The following is a 20474-nucleotide window of genomic DNA, read 5'->3' on the forward strand; positions in this document are numbered from 1 at the left end:
GATAGCCAGGAACACATGGAGATAACCCGTGTCTCAAAAAACAAAACAGAACAAACAAAAAGCCCAAATAACAAATGCTGTAAGAATCTGGACAAAGGGAACCATTTTCACACTGCTGGTAGAAGGGTCGCCTGCTATTCTAGAAGTCAACATGAGGTTTCTCAAAAAGCTAACAATTGTTCCACCGTACAACCACTCCCTGCATTTACCTCAAGGATTCCAAACCAACACTTCACAGAGATCTTTGATGTCTACTGAGCTCTATTCACAAAAGCTAGGTTACAGAACTAACCTCAGTGCCCAAAAGCAGAGGAACAGACAAGGAGAGTGTGGTATGTATACAATGGAGGTCTAAACATCTTTTCTTTTTTTTAGACTTTATATTTTATTTATGGAGTCAGTCCCCTGGAACTGGAGTTATGGACAGCCGTGAGCCACCATGGGGACTGAACCTGGGTCCTCTGGAACTGGAGTTATGGACAGCTGTGAGCCACCATGGGGACTGAACCTAGGTCCTCTGGAACTGGAGTTACGGACAGCTGTGAGCCACCATGGGGACTGAACCTGGGTCCTCTGGAACTGGAGTTATGGACAGCTGTGAGCCACCATGGGGACTGAACCTGGGTCCTCTGTAAGAAGACAATGAGCCCCTAACCACTGAAATTACGACTCTTCAGCTCTTTAGTGTTTTTTTCAGTCATATAGAACAAAGCTGTGTCTTCTTCAGGAAAATGGGTGAACTGGAGGTAGTCATATTAGAGAATTAAAGCCATTAGAACAGCCACAGGGACTGACAAGCCCTGGGTAACTATTATGAAAGAACTTTTACAGATGAGGTCATAGGTTCTAAGGCCAGCACTGCAGAAACGACCAACAAATTAAGTCTTTTTATACGAAGGAACTATCTCATGCAGTCCGAGGTATCCTTGAACTCTCTCTATAACCACCCAGCATGACCCTGACCTGCTACCCTCTGAGTGCTGGGATTATAGGTGTGTGTACACCCCATGCCCCAGTTATGAGGTGCTAGGGATCAATGAGGTTCAAGGCCTTGTAGGCAAGAACTCCAGCAACCAAACGACATCCACAGCCCTCACTCGTCAAAGCGATCTCAAGGTAATGATTTCCTTTTTAACCTACCAGTGTACACAGAAACTGCTTACAGTTCCCGGCCACCTAGACCCGAATAATCACACAGAAACTATATTAATTACAACACTGTTTGGTCAATGGCTCAGGCATGTTCCTAGCTTGCTTGCCCTTATATCTTAAATTAACCCATTTCTATTAATCTGTGTATTGCCACAAGGTTGTGGCTTACTGGGTAAGGTTCTGGCATCTTTCTCCTTCAGCAGACACATGGTCTCCTTGACTCCACCTTCTCTCTCTCTCTCTCTCTCTCTCTGTGTGTGTGTGTGTGTGTGTGTGTGTGTGTGTGTGTTTGGATTTCCCACCTGACTCTACTCTGCTAAGCCACTGGCCAAAACAGCTTTCTTCATTAATAAACACAATACACATACAGAAGGACCTCCCATATCATACCAGTACAGGGGACTGAACCTAGGGCCTTACTTTTTTTTCTTTTTAAAAAGAAAGGGTTTTAAGGGCCCTAGACCGGCTCAGCTCATATTTACTATGTCGCTGTGGATGACTTTGAGCTCCTGATCTGCACGGCTCTACCTCTCAGTGCTGGACTGAGTTGAACGCACAGATTAGAGGTATGTACTCGGACTATTTCTGCTACAAGAGCCACAGCTGAGGACCAAACATTGCCACACCTGGTTATCATCAACACCCAGACTGCTGGACAGGAGGGAAGTAGCACAGAGTGCACCGGCAGACAGCAGGCAGCTGCCAGAGACCCCCTCCTTTCTGCTCCTCTGTTCTGGGCACCATGGAAAGGAAAGGCTGGAGCTGGGCGGTGGTGGCGCACACCTTTAATCCCAGCACTCGGGAGGCAGAGGCAGGCGGATCTCTGTGAGTTTGAAGCCAACCTGATCTACAGAGGGAGTTCTAGGACAGGTTCCAAAACTACAGAGAAACCCTATCTCAGAAAAACAAAAAATGTTGGATTCTCTGAATACAGCGGTAGTGGCCACTCTTTCTCGAGCATAAGTGGCACAGAAGAAATGAAGGGCTCTGAGCATAGCTTGTATGTCTTTCCCAGTTACTGCAGGAAGTGCTGATGGAATCTCGGGTGCATGGGTTGGGCGGAGGGTGGGAGCTGCAAGGAAGAGGGAAAACAGAGGCTAAGGGTGATTCTTGGAGTAAGGCTGGGCAGAGCCAGAGCGCCTCAGGGAGCACTGGCTGTTGCCGAAGAGGCAGCATCTGTGAAGATGGCCAGGGAGAACCCTCTCACAGCTGGCTCCCATTACTCTGGGGGTGAGGCACTATCAAGCTCCCACAGCTGTGACTGATTGTGCAGTGTAGGGGTGGGAAGAGAATGCCACAGCGGGAAGGAGGCTGGGCCAGAGGGCTTAGTGCTGGACGCAGGTGAGAGGGGTCAGGTCTCAGGATGGTTAGTATAGGGAGGTGGATCCTAAGGACTGAAGGATTGTTCTGGAACATCAGGATGTGTCTGTGAGTACAAACATCTGGAGAAGATGTTTCAGCTCTGGGTGCTTGGGTTCCTGGATGAAGACACTCAGGAATCGCTCAGATTATGACTCAGGCGGTACTCTCCGGCCTCCAGGACAGGGCCTCTCCCCTGCTGCACAGCTCTTCCAAAAACAGGAATGGAGGGCAAAACTCAGGTTGTCCTGCATGTGATGAGACCTCCCAGGGAGCGTGTCCTCGCCAAGCAGAGACAGGTGGATCTCTGTGAGTTCGAGGCCAGCCTGGTCTACAAGAGCTAGTTCCAGGACAGGAACCAAAGCTACAGAGAAACCCTGTCTCGGAGGGAAAAAAAAAAAAAAAAAAAAGGAAAGGAAAGAAATTTATTAAGGGCTGGAGAGATGGCTCAGAGCCCAAGAGCACTGGCAGCTCTTCCAGAGGTCCTGAGTTCAATTCCCTGCAACCACATAGTTGCTCACAACCATTTGTCATGAGATCTGGTGCCCTCTTCTGGCATGGAAGTATACGTGCAGGAGGAACATTGTATGCATAATAAATATTTTTTTTTAAAAAGAGGGCTGGTTGTTTTCTGTGTGACTTTAGGAGGAGTCCTTCACCATTCCAGGCCTCACACTCTTCCCCATGGAAGGTGTGTGCCAGCCTGGAAGAGCCGCAGTATCCCCCCGCCCCCAGCTTTAGCACCCACAAACTCTGAATCTGTACAAGCTGGCACATCCACGGGCTAGAAATGGGAACTTTATCCTGAGGCCACAAAATGAATCAAGGATGTCACAGGAAGGCTTGTTAGCAGGCCTGGATGGAAGAATGACGGTGTCTCACTTGGAGGAACTATGAGATAACCCTGATAATCTGCAGGTCTCGTCTGTTTAAGGAAGTCCCGAAGGGGAAGGCTGGACAGAGGCGAAAGAGCTGGACCATGTCCCAGCCAAGTACACTCAGAGACGGGTTAGAGGACAACAGCATTTATGTATGGTTTTGTTAGCCTCTAAATTGTGCTCCAAAGGCCATCTTCCTGGTGTTCATATTACAAACAAGGGCGTTCATATTTAGTCAGAATGCACCCTTCCCCTGTTGAGACCCAGGTAGCGTTGAATTATGTACTGAATTTCTCACCCTCCTGCTCCCCAGTGTTGGACCACCACGCCTGGTTTTATTAGGAGCTGGGGATTGGAACCCAGGTTTAGAGCATGCTAGGTCAGCACCCTACCAACTAAGCTACATCTCCAGCAAACATTTCATAATTGCTCTTCAGTGCTGGGGAGTGAAGCTGGGCTGTCCCAAGTGCTGGGTAAAAGTACTCTACCGGTGTGCTGTTTTCCTCACCGTGACTTTACAATGTACTATCATGCTATTAAAATACTTTCCTTCCATAGATTTTTGCTAAATTAGATGTATTTATTTTAGACTCTTGTCAGCCACCCCGAGAGCCTGCTGGATCCTCAAAGCGTAGTGTTTTGGGTGCTAGAGCACAAAGATAGCAGACACCGCCACTGCCTGCAGACAGGCCCAGGACAAACACTGTTGGGCGTCGATGGCTCTAGAAGCTTATGGATCTCACTGAAGCTCATGGAGACAATAAAAATGAACCAAGCAGAATAAATGAAAGAATGGATACATACAGCTACACGTGAATTTGTGTAGTTATCCATGTGAAAAACCCAAGATTTGCAAACCTCCTCCTCCTCCTCCTTAGCTACGAGATGAACCCTCAGCTCGAGATTTTTGTAGTATAAAAAGATAGACCACTGAATATTAAACACTCCGTCACCCGAAACTTTCATACAAACTTGCTTATGTGCAACCCTGGCTACAGCCCATCCTGGTCTACAGGTTTGGCTGAAGCTTTTTAAGAGTTGAAGTTAGTAAATAAAAAACAAAATGTTTATCATAAAGGAAATGAAGATGGGCATAGGGAAATATTTATCTGGGTTGTTATGGCAACAGAACAAGCCATCACAACAGCATTCTTTGCTTCCCATCTGTCCAGCTTGAGCTTGGCAGAGCCTTTAGAAACACTCAATGTCCACCCTAAAGATGAAACAGAGCAAAAATGTTATTTTAAATCTGATAGGTTTTTGGCTCAACTTAAAACCCTTCTGTAACTGAGAGCGTCTGCCATCGACTCCCAGCAAGTTTCTCTCGCAGGGCTCAGACTCCACAGCAGAGACAAGGAAATGCACCGTGGGCGGGGAGGGGGCCGAGGGCAGCTAAGGCCCACCAGGGATGTCACAGGGCCACGCCCTCGGTTTCCACGCATCCTGTTCTCATGCTCTGCTGTGGCCTCACTGAGACTGGGACACAGGAGGAGGAGAACAAGGAGCTGCTTCCGTCCACTCTCAGCCGAGCAGGACTGCGAGCCCAGTGAGCGTCAGATGAAGGCAGCAGCTGGGATGCTAATGACTTTCTTCTCGGAATCTCAGCTCTAGACACTTGCAGCCCACTCCCCAGGCCCTTGCTGGTTAAGGCCTGGACAGAGAACCTTCAGTTCCCCATGGCTACTACCCCATAAATCAAACAAACAAAAGGAATAGATCCTTCCACTAGGCCTATGAATCAGAGAGCCTGGAGGCTTGGACGTTTCTGGCCCATGGAGTCCGGTCATTTCAGATCTGAGAGAAACCTGGAGGATTCCCAGTTACATCTACCCACGGGGGCCCCTGTTGGAAGGCCACTGAGAAAGGTTCTGGAGAAAAACACTTAGCTTTTCCAGCCACAAAAGAAAGGAAGGAATCTTATTCTTTTTCAAGACAGGCTCGCGCTATGCTGACAAGACTAACCTGAAACTCAATACCATTCCACCTTGGTCGCTTCATACTGGGATTACAGGCAGCATGCACAGGCTGGCCTACCTGACAGAGACTTTCTGCACGTCTGTGGATACACAGGGCCCAGGGTCTGTCTTGCCACCTGTCCCTCCTGTGCACTGCAGCTCCTAGCTACCTCAGTATTTTCACCGTTGTTAGGCAGCCCTTCTACACCTGGCTTCCTTCAGTAAGGTGACCCAGCACCTATGTGATGTGGCAGTGGGCAGGTGAAGGCTGCACACTTCCTCAGTCCCTACAGATGTGCTCAGCATTCTTTGTCATTTATTTGTCCATTTATTCATTTATTTATTCATTCATTTATTTATTCATTCATTCATCCAGTTATTTCTGGACAGGGTTTCACTGTGTAACAGCTCTAACTGTCCTGGAACTAGCTCTTGTAGACCAGGCTGGCTCAAACTCAGAGATCTGCCTGCCTCTGCCTCCCGAGTGCTGGGATTAAAGGCGTGCGCCACCGCCCAGCCCAATTCTTTTTCTTTCTTAATAAAAAATTCATATTTATTTACTTATTTATTTTTAAAAGACAGGGTTTCTCTGTATAGTCCTGGCTGTCATAAAACTTGCTCTGTAGACCAGGCTGACCTCCAAGTCAGAGATCCACCAGCCTCTGCTTCCTGTATGCAGAACTAAAGGCATGTGTCACCTCGTCTAGGTTAAATTTAAAAATTAATATGATATTTTCCCTGCATATATGTCTGGGCATCCTATGTGTGCCTGATCCTGTGGAGGCCAGAAGATGGGGTCACATGCAGTGACAGAGGGTTGTGAGCCTCCATGTGGGAGCTGGCAGTCTTCCTCTGGAAGAGCAAGTGCTCTTAGCCCCTGAGCCATCTTTCCAGCCTGTGTTCATTGTTCTTTTTTTCTCTACTGTTTTTGAAACAGGCTGTTATCTAGCCCAGGTTGGCCTCAAATGCCTTATGCAGCTGAGAATGAACTTCAACTTTCAACTCTCTGGCCAAGCCCTCCTACACGCAGTGATCACAATGTGTGCCCCACAGTGAGTGAGCAGCGCTGGGGACTGAAACCAGGGCTTTGTGCATGCAAGGTGAACTCCCTGCCAACTGAGCTGCACCCAGCCACTGTGTTCATTACCCCAGTTAGGTTCTCTTCTCTTCCTAGCTCGGGATCTGTGGGTCACTATTTTTATCACCCATTTAAATCTGTATGGGGCTAGTATAATATGGGTAATTAATTCACTGGACAAGAGGGAGCCATGTTTAACAGAAGTGTCTGCCTACAGGGAAAACAAGACACTGGAGCCCAGAAAGTCAGAGTCTCTGGGGCTCAGTCAATCCCTGAGACCCAGGAGTAAGGGCGGACTGTTCAGGGTCTTTCCTGCTCTGGGAAAAACTCCCAGTGTGATTGGGGAGGGATGGACCTGTGTGGAAGCTGGATAGGGACTAAAATGCAATTTAAGACAGCATGTGGCAGCCAGGCGGTGGTGGCGCACGCCTTTGATCACAGCACTTGAGAGGCAGGGGCATCTCAGTGAGTTCGAGGCCAGCCTGGCCTACAGAGCAAGTTCCAGGACAGCCAGGACTGTTATGCAGAGAAACTTTGTCTCAAAAAGCAAAAAAACAACCAAACAAAAAAAGATGTGATGCAGCTCAGCTGGGCTGACAGAGTTACTTGTTTAGCTTGCGAGAAGCCCTGGGTTCCATCCCACATAAATACACCGGGGCTTGATGGTGTAAGCCTGTAATTCCAGCAGCTGGGAGTGGGGGCAGACAGGTCAGCTCAAAGTTACCCTTAGATATAGAGTGTTTGAAGCCAGCCTAGGACACACGAGGCAATACCTCAAAAATAAGTAACTAATAAAAATGCAATTAAGGTAGTTTATTCACACAGGCATATATGGAGTCTAGTTACTGGAAAGCCATGTTCCCGCTGCCTCCTCTTCCCTTACAAATATCCCCTCTGTGGTCCCCAACATTCCTTCCCTGCCATATGCTGTTCAGCAACTACATCTCCAAGAACAGGATGTCAGCCCCATGGAAGGTGAGGTGAGGAGAAAAACTCCAGCGGCCCTCGTAGAGAAGTAGCTGAGGCCCAGAGCCCACTCAGGAGGGGATCCATTCAAGGGGGCTGGCCAGTGTCCACTGTGTCCCCTCAGAAATCTGTCCAGGGAGAGACAGGAGGTGGCTCTCCTTCCTGGACACTTTGCTTCCTCACACTTGGACTCCATGCTGTCTAGGCAGACATCTTCTCCCCATCTCTTCTACCTTTCCCTTCGCTGTACTCTCACCAGAAAATTTATACTTGATGCTTGCTCGGCCTGCTCAGCTCCAGCCACACTCGTGATCTTAGGCATTTTCTCCAGCCTGGCCTCCCTTGGTCTAACATCTTCATGCTAGAAGGAAGTTCCCTAGGGAGTTCCCCAACTCCACTCCTGGAGGGTTCTGGGTTTATTTAGTTGGTCCCCACTTCTTGGCAAGACCTTTCTGAAATACACCCTTTCTTTTCTCCCCCAAATCCAAGCCTTAAGAATCAAGGGAATGGGGGCTGTTAGGGAGTGGGGAGTGTGCCTTCCAGAACATGGAGACAGTTACCATAGAGCCGATGAAACCTGATCCTGGTCACTAAAGGGTTATTACTCATCCCTAGCTTCCTGGGCCCCAACATTGAGAACTCTGTGTCTGAATTCCCTAGTGCCCAGGAGCTTGGAGAACTGCCAGCTCTCAGCACCAGCTGCAGGCTGAAGACTGGGCCTGCTCCTGAGCTGACAGAAGTGCCCAGGGAACACAATAATGGTGACATTTAAAGGTGAACGAGAGCTCAGATGTGAGATGGGGGCAGTCAGGGAATAGCCAACCGGCAACAGTCCAAAGAGGAGCTCCATCAAGGTGACCAGATGGTTACGGTGGAGGACAGGGCGGGATGCTACGCTCCCCCCGCCCATGAGGCCCATGTTGAAACATGTCTTTTTCATTCTTCTGTCCCCTTTCTCCCCCCACTTTTGTTCTCCACAGCTCAGAGTTGCATTTCCTCTTCAAACCACAGACACTGATGCTTTTCTTGTTGGTTCCTGGCATTTCTTCTTCCCAGAGGAGCTTCTCTCCTCAGGGGCCTCTGCTACTTCAGCCAGTTGGTGGCCCCAATCGTAGCCTTTTCTGGAATGGCAGCAACCACATATGCTCCCATTCTCTCGTTTTGAAGAAAGCTGATGCTTTGGCAGAATGCTTTTTACATTGATTGTGTGTGTGAGCATGAGCATACACATTCCCCAAACTCAGAGAATGACCTGCAGGAGCAGGTTCTCTCCTAGACTATGTGGGTCCTGGAGATTGAACTCATGCTGTCTAGCTTGGTGGCAGACTCCTTTATCTGCTGAACTCAACTCAGTGGTTTGGTTTGGTTTTTTAAATAAGGTCTTACTGTGTGGTCCATACTGCTGCCCCTGAACTCACGGAGATCCACCTGCCTCTGTCTCCAGAGGGCTGGGATTAAAGGCCTGAATTGATAAATTTTTCCTTTGCTAGAAGCCTCCACCCTCCCAATACAGGGTTTCTCTGTGGTTTTGGAGCCTGTCCTGGAACTCACTCTAGACCAGACTGGCTTCAAAATCACAGAGCTCCATCTGTTTCTGCCTCCTGAGTGCTGGATTAAATAACCAAATTCTTATTTACTTCTGGATTTTCTTCGATTTGTGATGTGGTCTTTTTGATTTAGAGAATGTGTCACTGGGCTACGAATGGGCTAGGCATGTGTGTATGTGTTTGTGTACATGTGTGTTATCTGTATGGTTTGCTTAAATAACAAACACGGCGGGAATGCCCTGGGTAAGGTGTGTGTGTGTGTTATCTGTATGGCTTGGTTTAATAACAAACAAGGCCTTGGGTAAGGCGTGCGTGCGTGTGTGTGTGTGTGTGTGTGTGTGTGTGTGTGTGTATGCGCGCGCATGTGTGCATGTGTATGTGTTATTTGTATGGTTTGGTTTAATAACAAACAGGGAAGGGCTGCCTTGGGTAAGGTGTGTGTGTGTGTGTTATTTGTATGGTTTGGTTTATTAACAATAAAAACAAACAGGGAAGAGATGCCTTGGGTAAGTCTGCGCTCTTTCCCCTAATCTTGTGGTCTTTCTCTGAGCTGTCCCTTGTCCTCCCTGCCTGCTCATCTCTTCCTGACCAACCCTGTTCTCCACTCCAGGCAGTGAGCTGCCTGCCTCATGGCTCCTCAAGACATGTCGAGCATCTCCCAATTCCTCACCTCACACGGAAAGCTCCTGCTGCCTGCAGTATGTTCTTGGTCTTAACACTAGGTCAGAATCTGTGCCACCCTTTGCCATATGAACTCACCGCCCCTAACAAGCCCTCCCCACATGGTGCCATGGAACGAGACTTGAGAGGGCAGGGTCGCACAGCTCTCACCTCCGTTTCCCACACATACAAGTGCCTAGTTCCCAGTGCACCACACGGAAAGCAGGCAAACACCAGAGAGGCATCTGCAGCATGCAGTCCTACCTCCCTTTACACCATGAGCGTGAAGGCCTCCAGGTCATCTTTGTTCCCCAGGAACCCAATCTCTACATCATGAGGGTCTCAGACCGGGCACCATTTACACATATTTTTAGAAGCAGCAGAGGTTGGTACCTGAGTTTGTCCGCAATGAAGATGACCCTCCTTTCCAGGAGCAGGGAGGCAAAAACACTGATGAGGTGCCGGACGCTGAGGGAGGAGAACAGAGACTCAAAATCCACGTGCTCCAGCCGGGAGTCCAGGGGCCGACACAGCTCAATCACCTGCCAGGGAATGGTAGCAGCTATGAAAGTAGGATTGGTTACATAGCAGGCCTCCTGGAGACAAGGGAAATGGATGGACGTGGTCCCTGGCCATTGAAGGAGGCTCCTCCTGGAAGAGCACATTTGTATGCCCCTTGGATGGTCCTGGGAGAAAATCCTGTCTTCTGAAGGCCTGTTACTGCTGGAAGAAAATCCCAGGCCTACGCATGTAGCTCAGGCTGGCTTCAAATTTTCTATGTAGCTTGGGCTAACCCTCAACTATTTATTTATTTGTGTGTGTACGCACATATGTATGTAAGTGTCTGTACATGATGTGTGTATGAGGGCAGTTGCATATGTGCCAAGGCTCACACGCAGGTGGAGGTCAGAGGATGTTTTTCACAAGTCAGTTCTCCTCTCCCACCACGGGTTCCAGAGATCAAACTCAAGTCACTGACTTGATCAGTAAGTGCTTTTAAGGAAAAAAAAAATATTTTACGTGTATTGGTGTTTTTGTCTGCATGAATGTGCACAGTGTACAGACAATGAAGTACTCACAGAGGCCATTAGGTCCTGTGGAACTAGAGGATGGTTATGAGCCACATGTGGGTGCTGGGAATTGATCCTGGGTCCTCTGGCAGAACAACCAGCATTCTTTTTTTTTGTTTGTTTGTTTCCCCGAGACAGAGTTTCTCCATGTAACTGTCTTAGAACTTACTCTGTAGACCACGTTGGCCTCAAACTCAAGAGATCCACCTGCCTCTGCCTCCTGAGTGCTGGGATTAAAGGTGTGTGACACCACCACCACAGGGCTCAATCACCACTCTTAACCACTGAGCCACCATTCCAGCTCTATGGCCTTGAACTCTTGATTCTCCTGCCTCTACCTTCTGAGGCTGGGGTCACAGGTGCGCACCACCCTGCACACATGCCAACCACTTCTGTGCGTTTTCCTAGGTTCTAGCTGCTGCGTTTATCGTCTTGATCCTCACTTGCTCACACGACCCTGGATTTATCTATCGCATGTTGCACGTGTGAGTCTCTAAGTTTCTCTGTGAAGAGCTGACTTCCGTATAGCGACGTCAGTGAACACTAGGTCCTCCTGCTACAGCACCCACTGAATACTCCCCACATGCCGGGGCTCCCTCACTCCTAACCTCCAGCTACAACCCCACAACCAAGCTACTACACCTGTATGGGTGTGGTTCAGCTCAGTGCTGAAAAACTGGGTTGATCTGGTATATTCCCAATGCACCCTCATCTCTTCTGTGTCTAGAAGCAACTGGTTTACAGCAGAGAGCCAAGGACCAGTGTTCTGACGTTTACAGGGTCTGACCAAGTAAATGACAGGCTTTGAAGCCTAGGGTAAATATTAAGTAGCACCCAAGATGGTCTTCAATGAAAGGAACAGTTCAAGTTATAAACTTAGAAAGCAATGCAGACTCAAACGTGAAGAGAGCCAGTGAACTGATGATCGACTACAGGCTTTGAAAAGAAGCCATGGAAACACAGTGCATGTCTCAAAAAAACCACACGCTGTGCAGCATGGCTCTGTGGGCTGTTCCCTGAAGCCAAGCCTGGTCTGCACAGATGGGACTGAGGGTGGGGTTTACGAGCAGGGCTCGAGGAAACCACTGAGTTGGATGGCCTGCTGAAAGACTTAGCCGCTCCAGCCACAGGGACTTGGCTGGCTGGGCCACCTGTTCTCCCGACAGAGGAATCAAGTCTGACGGCTCACCTCAGTTCCCGAGCCTGGCAGGAAGTTCTTGACAACGATGGTTTTGCCCAGGGCTGGGAAAGGGGCTTCCATGACGCTCCTCATGAGGGGCTGCACCAGAGCAGGGGAAATGCCTCTTCTCTTTTCCACCTCATCCAAGATCTACGAGAGTCAGAGAGGCGGCTCAGCTCTTCTGCAGTCAGGTGGTTGCAGTGGGCCTGCCGCTGTGACTCAAGAATTCAGGGGAGGGAGGGGTGGGAACTCATGAGGAGCTGTTGACTCCTGACTCCATACAAACTGGTCCCAATACTTCTCTTCTCTGTGTCCCTTTACCACGTGACTTTGTAGTTCCTACTACTCATTCACAGGGGAAACCATAGTCTCCTCTTGCTCCTCTGATATGTGACTTACTGAACTAATACAGGTACATTTTTTATTCCTGGGCTTGGGGATAGAGCCAAGGGCTTTGAGTATAATAGGAACTGAGCTACAACTCTGACCCACCCACCCTTCCTCCCTTCCTTTGTCTGTTTTTTTCTATGTCTCTCCTTCAGGACACAGCTCTTAAAATCATCTTTCTTGACAGGGTCTCTCTCTTTACTCCAGGATGGCCTTGAACTAGCAATCCTCCTGCCTTAGCCTCTCCAGAGCTAGGATTATAGGAGTGAGCCACCATGGTCATTCCCTTCACTAACTTATTTCTTGAACCAATGAGAGAAACTGTTGAGAAGTGGGCAGAGAGCGAAGAAATGGTGAGGAAAAGAGTCAAAAAAAGACTAAAAGTGCTGTTTCCGGGGTCCCTCTGGGGCCAGTCCTGTTCTCCCACCCTCTCTCTGGGCAAGTTCTCACCTTTGAAAAGAGGCTGAAACATCCCAGACGGCTCACAATGCAATAAACTTCAGGAAGCCTCTTCCCTTTGCCTCCAGGCTTTTTGGGAGAGAAACGTAAAGGCATCATGAGTGTCAGTGTCCGGGAAAGAAGGAAGCCCCGGGGCTCTCATGTGACGCAGGTACTAACCATCACCCAATCTTACTGATCAGAAGTCTGTTAGAATGTGCATTTTTGCTTTAAAAATACTTATTGCATTTATTTATTTGTGTGGGCATGCACATACAAGCCGTGGCACACATGTGAGGTCAGAGACCAACTTGTAGGTCAGTTCTCTTTTCTAAGAGCAAGTCAGACACTTTGGAGCTGGAGTTACGGATGGCTGTGAGCTGCCAGGTGCATTCTGGGAACTAAATCCAGGTCTTTTGCAAAAACAACAAGCACTCCGAGCCCCCAAGCCAGCTCTCCAGTCCCTGTGGATTCCAGGGCTCAAACTCAGGACATTAGGTTTGTCTGCAAGTGCCTTTACCTCCTGAGCCATCTTGCCAGGCCTAGTTTTACTCTTTGGAAGTTCCCAAGGTCAAGGGTGCAATATGCACGGTGCTGATGTAGTCTTGGACTGTGAGGTCGGAGGCTTGTTCACCCGCTGCTTCACTGTAGTCCCCCCCCTCACCCGTTGTTTGAGAATGAACATTTATTAAAACCATGATCCCGAAGAGAAGTTATTTCTGACATCCTCTCTGGGAACTCACTTTAGACAGCTTTTCAAGGGAAAAGGACCAGTCGATCTCAAAACCTTAAAGCAACTATGGTAACACAGACGTCACTCCTTTTAGCCTCTTCAGTTGTTACCCACACTCGTGATCCACCAAGTCAGTGAGTATCAAACATCTATTGTGTTGCGCGTTAGCAGCCCCCACCCTCCCCTTTCTTGCAATGGCCAGAGATAGAAACCAGGGCCACTGCTGACCTACATCCCTACCCCTTTTAAGCACATTCCTATGCCTGGTGTCCTTGACGGTCAGAAGAGCCAACTGGATACCCTGGAGCTGGACTTATGGATGGCTGTGAGCTGCCAGGTGCTGAAAACTAAACCCAAGTTCTTTGCAAAAGCAACAAGTGCTCTAAGCCCCCAAGGCAGCTCTCCAGTCTCAGTTTCTGACTTCTTTTTAAGAAAGATTTATTATGTTCATTGGGGTTTTGTGGAATGAATGTTTGTGTTGAGGGTGCCAGATCTGCTGGAACTGGAATTACAGGCAGCTGTGAGCGGCCATGTGGGTGTTGGGAATTGAACCGAGGTCCTTCAGAAGAATACAGGGCTCTTTAACGGCTGAACCATCTCTTCAGTTCTCTTCAGTCCTGAACCTTCTTAGCCCTGTGCTCTTCTTAGCAACTATTCTGAATGTTCTCACTCAGTAATCAGGGGCTGATTAGCAATGTTTTATTAAGAAGGAAAATTGGTTTAAGGAGAGAAAGGTCTTTAATTTGATGGGGAAAAAAAGAAATCAAACATTTTCTCTCTCTTCCTTCCTTTCCCTCTCTCTCTTTTTCTGCTTTTTGGTTTTTCAAGACAGGGTTTCTCTTTGTAACAGCCCTGACTGTCCTGGAACTCTGTTAGAGTTTAAGGCTAGTCTTGAACTCACAGAGAGCTGCCTGCCTTTGATTCCCAAGTGTTAGGATCAAAGATATGGGGGCTGGAGAGATGACTCAGAGGTTAAGAGCATTGCCTGCTCTTCCAAAGGTCCTGAGTTCAATTCCCAGCAATCACATGGTGGCTCACAACCATCTGTAATGGGGTCTGGTGCCCTCTTCTGGCCTGCAGGCATACACACAGACAAAATATTGTACACATAATAAATAAATAAATAAATAAATATTCTTTAAAAAAAAAGTCAAATGCAAAGATATGTGCCACTACGTCAGGCAATAAAGTATTTTCTTGCTTATGGAAAGAAATATATCACCTCTACCTACTAAAAAAACTTAGTGATCTTTAAATCTGTGTGTATGTGCTGTGTATGTACGTGTGTGTGTGTGAGCGCGCAGCTGTGTGATTTGAAACAAGTTGGCCTTGAACCCAAGAGCCTCCTGCTAACTTCTTTGGCACTGGGATTACAGCAGGTGTACTTTACCAGGTCTAGCCTTATCTATCTTTTCACTCCTTAGTCAACCTGCTACTCCAGCAGCACAGGCAAAACCTGAGTCTCAAGGGGTCGGCTCTCTAGGACACTCTGGCTGAGAGAAAGGCAGAGTACTAACCAGCAATCTTCGGCAATACCCGAACCTTCTGCTGCCGTCTTCTCCAGTTAAGACAAACGAGAATGTTTCACTGTGGTTGTGAAAACACAAACAGGTTACAACACATGACACAGCCAAAGGCACATCCCCACAGGAGCAGTGAAGCAGCAGTTAGCAAGGGAAAGGCTGGAGAGCCTGCTCGGAGTTCTTTGCTCTGATTGCCCGTCCTTGTGAAACTCAGGTCACCCAAGTAAACGTCAAGGAGGCAGAGTGAAAATGTGCTGAGAGGTTTTTCACCCTGAGCTGTCCCAGAATTTCGTCACCCGAGCTATGCTAGGCGTAGATCTAGTGGTATTTACCACTGTGACTGCAGAGAAGGGAGAGGAGTGTGTGTTTCTCTTCACTGATGGAAGGCGAGGGTGTGGCTCAAGAGGGAACATCGGGACTGGGCCTTTCTCAGGCCTGGTCATGGTGTGGTTCTCTCACAGAGATGTTCTTACACAGCTACCTTCAGGCTTGCCTTCAAGACTGCAGACCAGCTTCACAGGACAAAGTGTCCCTCAAAAACTCGGTGTGTGAGCCTACTGAGTTGGGCCAATGCGGACAGCTAACACCATGCATGCTCTAAACAGAAATGTGAGCAGACCCCATCGGAGCAGCAGCTAAAGAGCCACTGGAACGCTTCCCGAGCCCCGTGTGGGTGAGGACGGACAATGGGTAGCTTCCCTGACTTTTCCAAGATTAGGATTCTATTCAGGAGGCTTCTGAAACACACAGGCCTCCCTCTAGACTATGGGACGCTTCCTAAATGCCCACTAAGAAGGTGTCTCTTGTCTCGGGGAAACGTTAAAAACACACTGGGAAAATTTCTAGGCTGGTGCCCATCAGGATGGCTTAACTCCTAAGTTATGGGCTCTACTATCTATGACCTCCTCTGCTCCTCTCAACTTAGTTGTGAGAGGGTAGTCAGAAGCTCTTACCTGGTAAACTCCTGGACGGGAGCCCAGTCCTTGGCGTCAGGAAAGCAGAACTGGGGAATTGCCTTCAGCTGGTCCTCAGCCTCCTTCATGAACTTGAATGACTTTTCTAACTGCAAAGGGAACGGCGGGAGAGGTCACAGCCTAAATCCCAACAATGGAGCAAGAGGTGAAGGCCCTGTGTCCTTCTCTGGCTATGACTACCCGCTCAGCGACTTGCTGGGGAAGGGTCTGAAGCCGCCTGTGGGCTGTTCCCCCAGACAAAGCAACTGTAGTCTAAGGGTGCAATCAGCAGACAGAAGATCACATGCTTCAGAAAGACATTCTGTTTAATATTCTGGAATACAATGCTCCTGTAAGGAAAAGTCTCCATGGCAACCCCTTCCAAGGGGCGCACGGATCTGGGAGACAGCACTGCATAGCGGCTCTTCTGACCTCCAAGTGTGGTAATACTCACAGGGACTACAGATAGCACAACCATATTACACAGTGAAACCCAGAGTCCCGCGGGGTCACCGAATGTGGAACTGGAAAGGAGCTGGACATAGTGAGGCCCACTCTCTCATCTCAGACAGAAGAAACAGGCCCTGTGATGGTGTCTTGTCCTGGTCACACAGCAAGTTTAGAGCGAGGAAGGAAACTGATCATGACTCCAGCGCTGTCTCCAGTGCTCAGGATAGACTCTCAGGCAGTACAAACGGGGAGGAGGAGGGTAAATTAAAGTTTGATTTAGAGGTTATCTTTACTGTCATGAAGATGTGGTCGCGTATACATGTAAGCTCAGCCGCTTAGCTACGTGGTGAGTTCACGGATGACCTGACTCCGTGAGAGGCTATGTCAAAATAAACTAAAAAACTGAAGTAACAAGTTTGTTTATTTTGTGTGTCAAATCAACAGGAATCTGTTCTCATTTTCTAGATGGCTTTTTGCTTTGTTTTTATTTTTATTATTTATTTACTTTCATGTATATGTGTATGCACCTGGATGAGTTTATGTGTACTATGTTTGTGACGGTGCCCTTGGAGGCCAGAGGGCACTGGATCCCATGTATCTGGAGTCACAGCAGTTGTGAGCCACCTGATGTGGACACTAAGAACTGAAGAGTAGCAAGCGGTCTTAGCCACCGAACAATCTCTTCAGACCCTTGTTTCGTTTTTATTTTTTTCTCTTGTTTTTATTTTTTGAGACAGGGTTTCAGTATGTAGTTCAGGCAGACTTTAAACTCACAAAGATCAGTTTATGCCTCAGTTAGAAGTGCTAGGATTATAGGTGTGAGCAACCACACCTGGCTTAATGGAATATTAGTGTGAAAAGTGGACTGCCAACCTTGAATAAGGTGACCGTTGGAATGTGAGATAAAGCCGATTATTTGAAAGCTTATAAAATGGCTGGGCATGGTGGTGCACGCCTTTAATCCCAGCACTTGAGAGGCAGAGGCAGGAGAACCTCTGTGAGTTTGAGGCCAGCCTGGTCTACGTAATGAGTTCCAGGTCAGCAAGGACAAAATAGGGAGACCTTGCTCAACATGCACAAGTTCATGCTAGCACACACGCACAAATGCACACGCACATGCAAACACACACGCACAAATGCACACATGCACATACATGCAAATCACCACCACCACCAAAAAAACAAACCAAAAAAACCCAAACCAAAGCAAATAAAACAAAACAAAACCAAACAACAAAATTATCAAAAATCCAAATAAACAGGATCAAGCTGAGGCTATATAAAAGATCCTATCTCAGAACAAAAGAAGGAGGCCCAGAATGAACCAGAATGAACCAAATAAAACACACTTACATAAGAAATAGCAGGAGCAAGATACATTTCAAACAGAGAAAGATCAATTAAACAGAGTCCCTAATTACTGGGGAACTAGAGAACTTCAAGAAAGATGCTTCGGAATTTGCATTAAATATGTTTTAAAATAATGTTCTTACAAGGCTGCACATGGCTCGTGACATAAAACCACCGTAACGGCTGCAGTATAAAGAGAGGAAATACAGTATGAGTTAAGACTAGAAACCAAAACATCAACGTGCTAGCTGAGGAGATCACGGGTGATTTTTTTCTTTCTATCTTTCTGAATTAGCTCCGTTTTCAACAGTGATTTTTAACTATCTCCTAATAATGAGTTCTCAGTGGGAGTCTGAGTCCAAAGCCTCCAGGCTGGAAATGGCAAGCATGTGGCACTTCTGATGGCTCGGTGATTAACTCATGACTTGATGCCCTTGTTCCTGGAACTCCAAGCAAGTGCTATCACGTGCACAGCCATGTGCTGGCACCAAGACCATCGTGCCTCGGTGCCTACTGGGGCTCTCAGTCGGGCAAGTCCGCTGCATCCAGACATCCATGCAGTGGGGTTTTCAGGAGAGTGTTCCTTAAAGGCGTGGCAGCTGACGGAAGAGGGGTAGGTGTGTGCGTGTGTGTGGGGAAGGCGTGTGCCCGTGGTTACCGCCGTTTATATCACTGTTCTACACGCCAAGGACCACTGTGTGGGAAAGGGCACGAGCAGGCAGACTGGCGGGGCTCAGGCCAAAAGGGTCCTGCATGAGGTGACTGCCACCCCCGAAGCCCAGCGTGAATCAAGATGAGCTCCCCTTCTTCTGAGGCTCTGGTCTCTGACTGTCATATCCTACCCCGATAGCTCCTGTGCACACACACACGGTTAGCATAGTTCTGGTTCACCTTCCGAAAGGACAGAAAACCCATCTTAGCTATCTTTACAATCACTTGGGGCCAAGCAGAAGAGTTTGAATGTCTGAATGGGAATTCCGGTCGGACTGACTTAGACTACAGCAGACTCTGTAGTATAGACTTCAAAGCCTGAGAGTAACTCCAGTGTCACTGGGCATGTCCCTGCTCTATTAAGAGCTCTTTACTTTAGGTCCCCGATATCATCAGTGGGATAAGGCTTTCCTGACACTCACAGAAACGGTGCATTCCTAACGATGCTACTTAGGAGGAGCTGTGTGGCTAAAGGGCAAATGTTGTCACAGGCTGGGAAGGAAGAGGGCTTGGCTGGACACAGGCTGGGGAACGACAGAGAGGGCAGAAGGTCAGCACTGTGACCACAGAGGGTCTCACTTTGTGTCCTTTAAGAAGACCTTGAACCTCTGATCCTTCTTCTCCACGTCTCAAGTTTTGAGATCACAGGTGTGCACATACCTGCCCAATGTGGGATTGGGGATCAAACGCTGGGCTTTGTGCAAACTAGCACTGTAACAACCAAGCTATGGCCCCAGTCCCTGGAAGAAGGTTTCTTTTTCCTTTTTCTTTTCTTTCCTTTTTTTTGAGACAGGGTCTCACTATGTAGCCTTGGCTATCCTGAAACTCTTTATGTAGATCACACTGACTTTAAACACACAGATTCACTTCCACCTGAGCGCTGGGCTTAAAGACTATGCCACCACACCTGGGAGTATTGTTTGTCTGTTTTGTTTTGTTTTTTTTTTGGCCTGTTTTTGATTCTTTAATCTGTCTTCCAGTACTAGTTTTTTTCATGTGGCAGATATGTCTTAGGGCTCACTTAGAAGGTTCTAGACCTCATGTCTTTCCCAGACTGCCTCACCTCCCCGCATCCAAGCTGACAGCCAGAATGTAGCAGTCCCCAGGCAGCCCATGGCCCCTGCCTCCCCTACCTTCAGAGGAAACTGCTGGGTGAGTTCTGGCACATAGGCAGCCCCTGCCTGCTTCTTGTGCAAAGACACGACCACAAAGTACTCGAAGAGTTGCCTCTCCTGGTACTCGATGAGATCCCGGTCAAGCGTGGAGTAGCGAGGGGCCTGCTTCAGGCGGGACTTCACATTGACCAGGCGCTGGCTGTGGGCTGTGGAGAGAAAGCCGCAGGCCTGACACATCTGCCGATGTGGAATCGATCAGTGCTTGACCAGATTATGTAATTCCTAGCTTCAGGACTTTTTCTAATCCCGAGTCTTTCCACATCTAGCAAAATTAGTAGACAAGTTTTTCTTAGGGCCTCCTGCCAAACTCGAGGAAGGGACACCCTTCACTTGCAGGCCTGCCAGCCAAGCAGGGCACAGGATCCGGGCTCAGCACTGGCCAGGCTTTGCCACTAACCCTAAAACAGAAGATCCGCAATGCTTCCCTTCCGCCTGTCTTTAGGGTGGGGACTTGTACACTTTCCCACGTGCACTTACATGTTGTTCAGTGTGTGCAAGTGACAAAATCCAGACCCTGGACTTTTAGAGCTGAGAGCTTTGTAAACATCCCATGTGACATAAACGCAGAGGCCCGCGACCTCAGGAACTCACTCCCACTTCTGGCCCAGCCAGTTCTCTGCAGTGGGAATGGGAATGTTTATTCTGGGGGTGGCCCAGATAGTGGCTGGTGTCAGAGGTAATTCAGGTGGGGCCATTAAGTGGACCAGGGCTGCCTTCTCTGTTTCCCAGTGGGGTCTGGGAAATCACAGAAAGCTCACTAAAGCTTGGACCTGGGTCACTGAATGTCATGTCCCCAGAGACCAACTGCTTTACCTACTTCGTCTGGCAACCGAGGAACCAGATACCCTGAGAACTTAAGAGACTCACAGGCTCTCTCAAGTGTGGTGCCTGGCATCATCAGAGGTGTAG

The 20474-nt window shown here is 48.3% G+C and overlaps 1 protein-coding gene across 2 annotated transcripts in view; it reads right to left on the reverse strand.

Annotated features, from left to right (window-relative positions):
* LOC121435559 (DENN domain-containing protein 2A) overlaps window positions 1-20474 on the reverse strand; it is a 96632-nt gene that overhangs the window by 8892 nt on the left and 67266 nt on the right. For both annotated transcript variants that reach the window (XM_041634995.1, XM_041634993.1), the window contains 6 exons: window positions 19524-19711; window positions 15880-15989; window positions 14921-14990; window positions 12683-12760; window positions 11855-11995; window positions 9989-10137 (listed from right to left, as the gene is read on the reverse strand). In XM_041634995.1, the coding sequence (XP_041490929.1) occupies window positions 9989-10137; window positions 11855-11995; window positions 12683-12760; window positions 14921-14990; window positions 15880-15989; window positions 19524-19711 (736 nt within the window). The remainder of the gene's footprint in view (window positions 1-9988; window positions 10138-11854; window positions 11996-12682; window positions 12761-14920; window positions 14991-15879; window positions 15990-19523; window positions 19712-20474) is intronic.

This window comes from Microtus oregoni, unplaced genomic scaffold (genome assembly GCF_018167655.1).
Source record: "Microtus oregoni isolate MIOR12 unplaced genomic scaffold, Mior012 000046F_ref0000063, whole genome shotgun sequence".
Taxonomy (NCBI): domain Eukaryota; kingdom Metazoa; phylum Chordata; class Mammalia; order Rodentia; family Cricetidae; genus Microtus; species Microtus oregoni.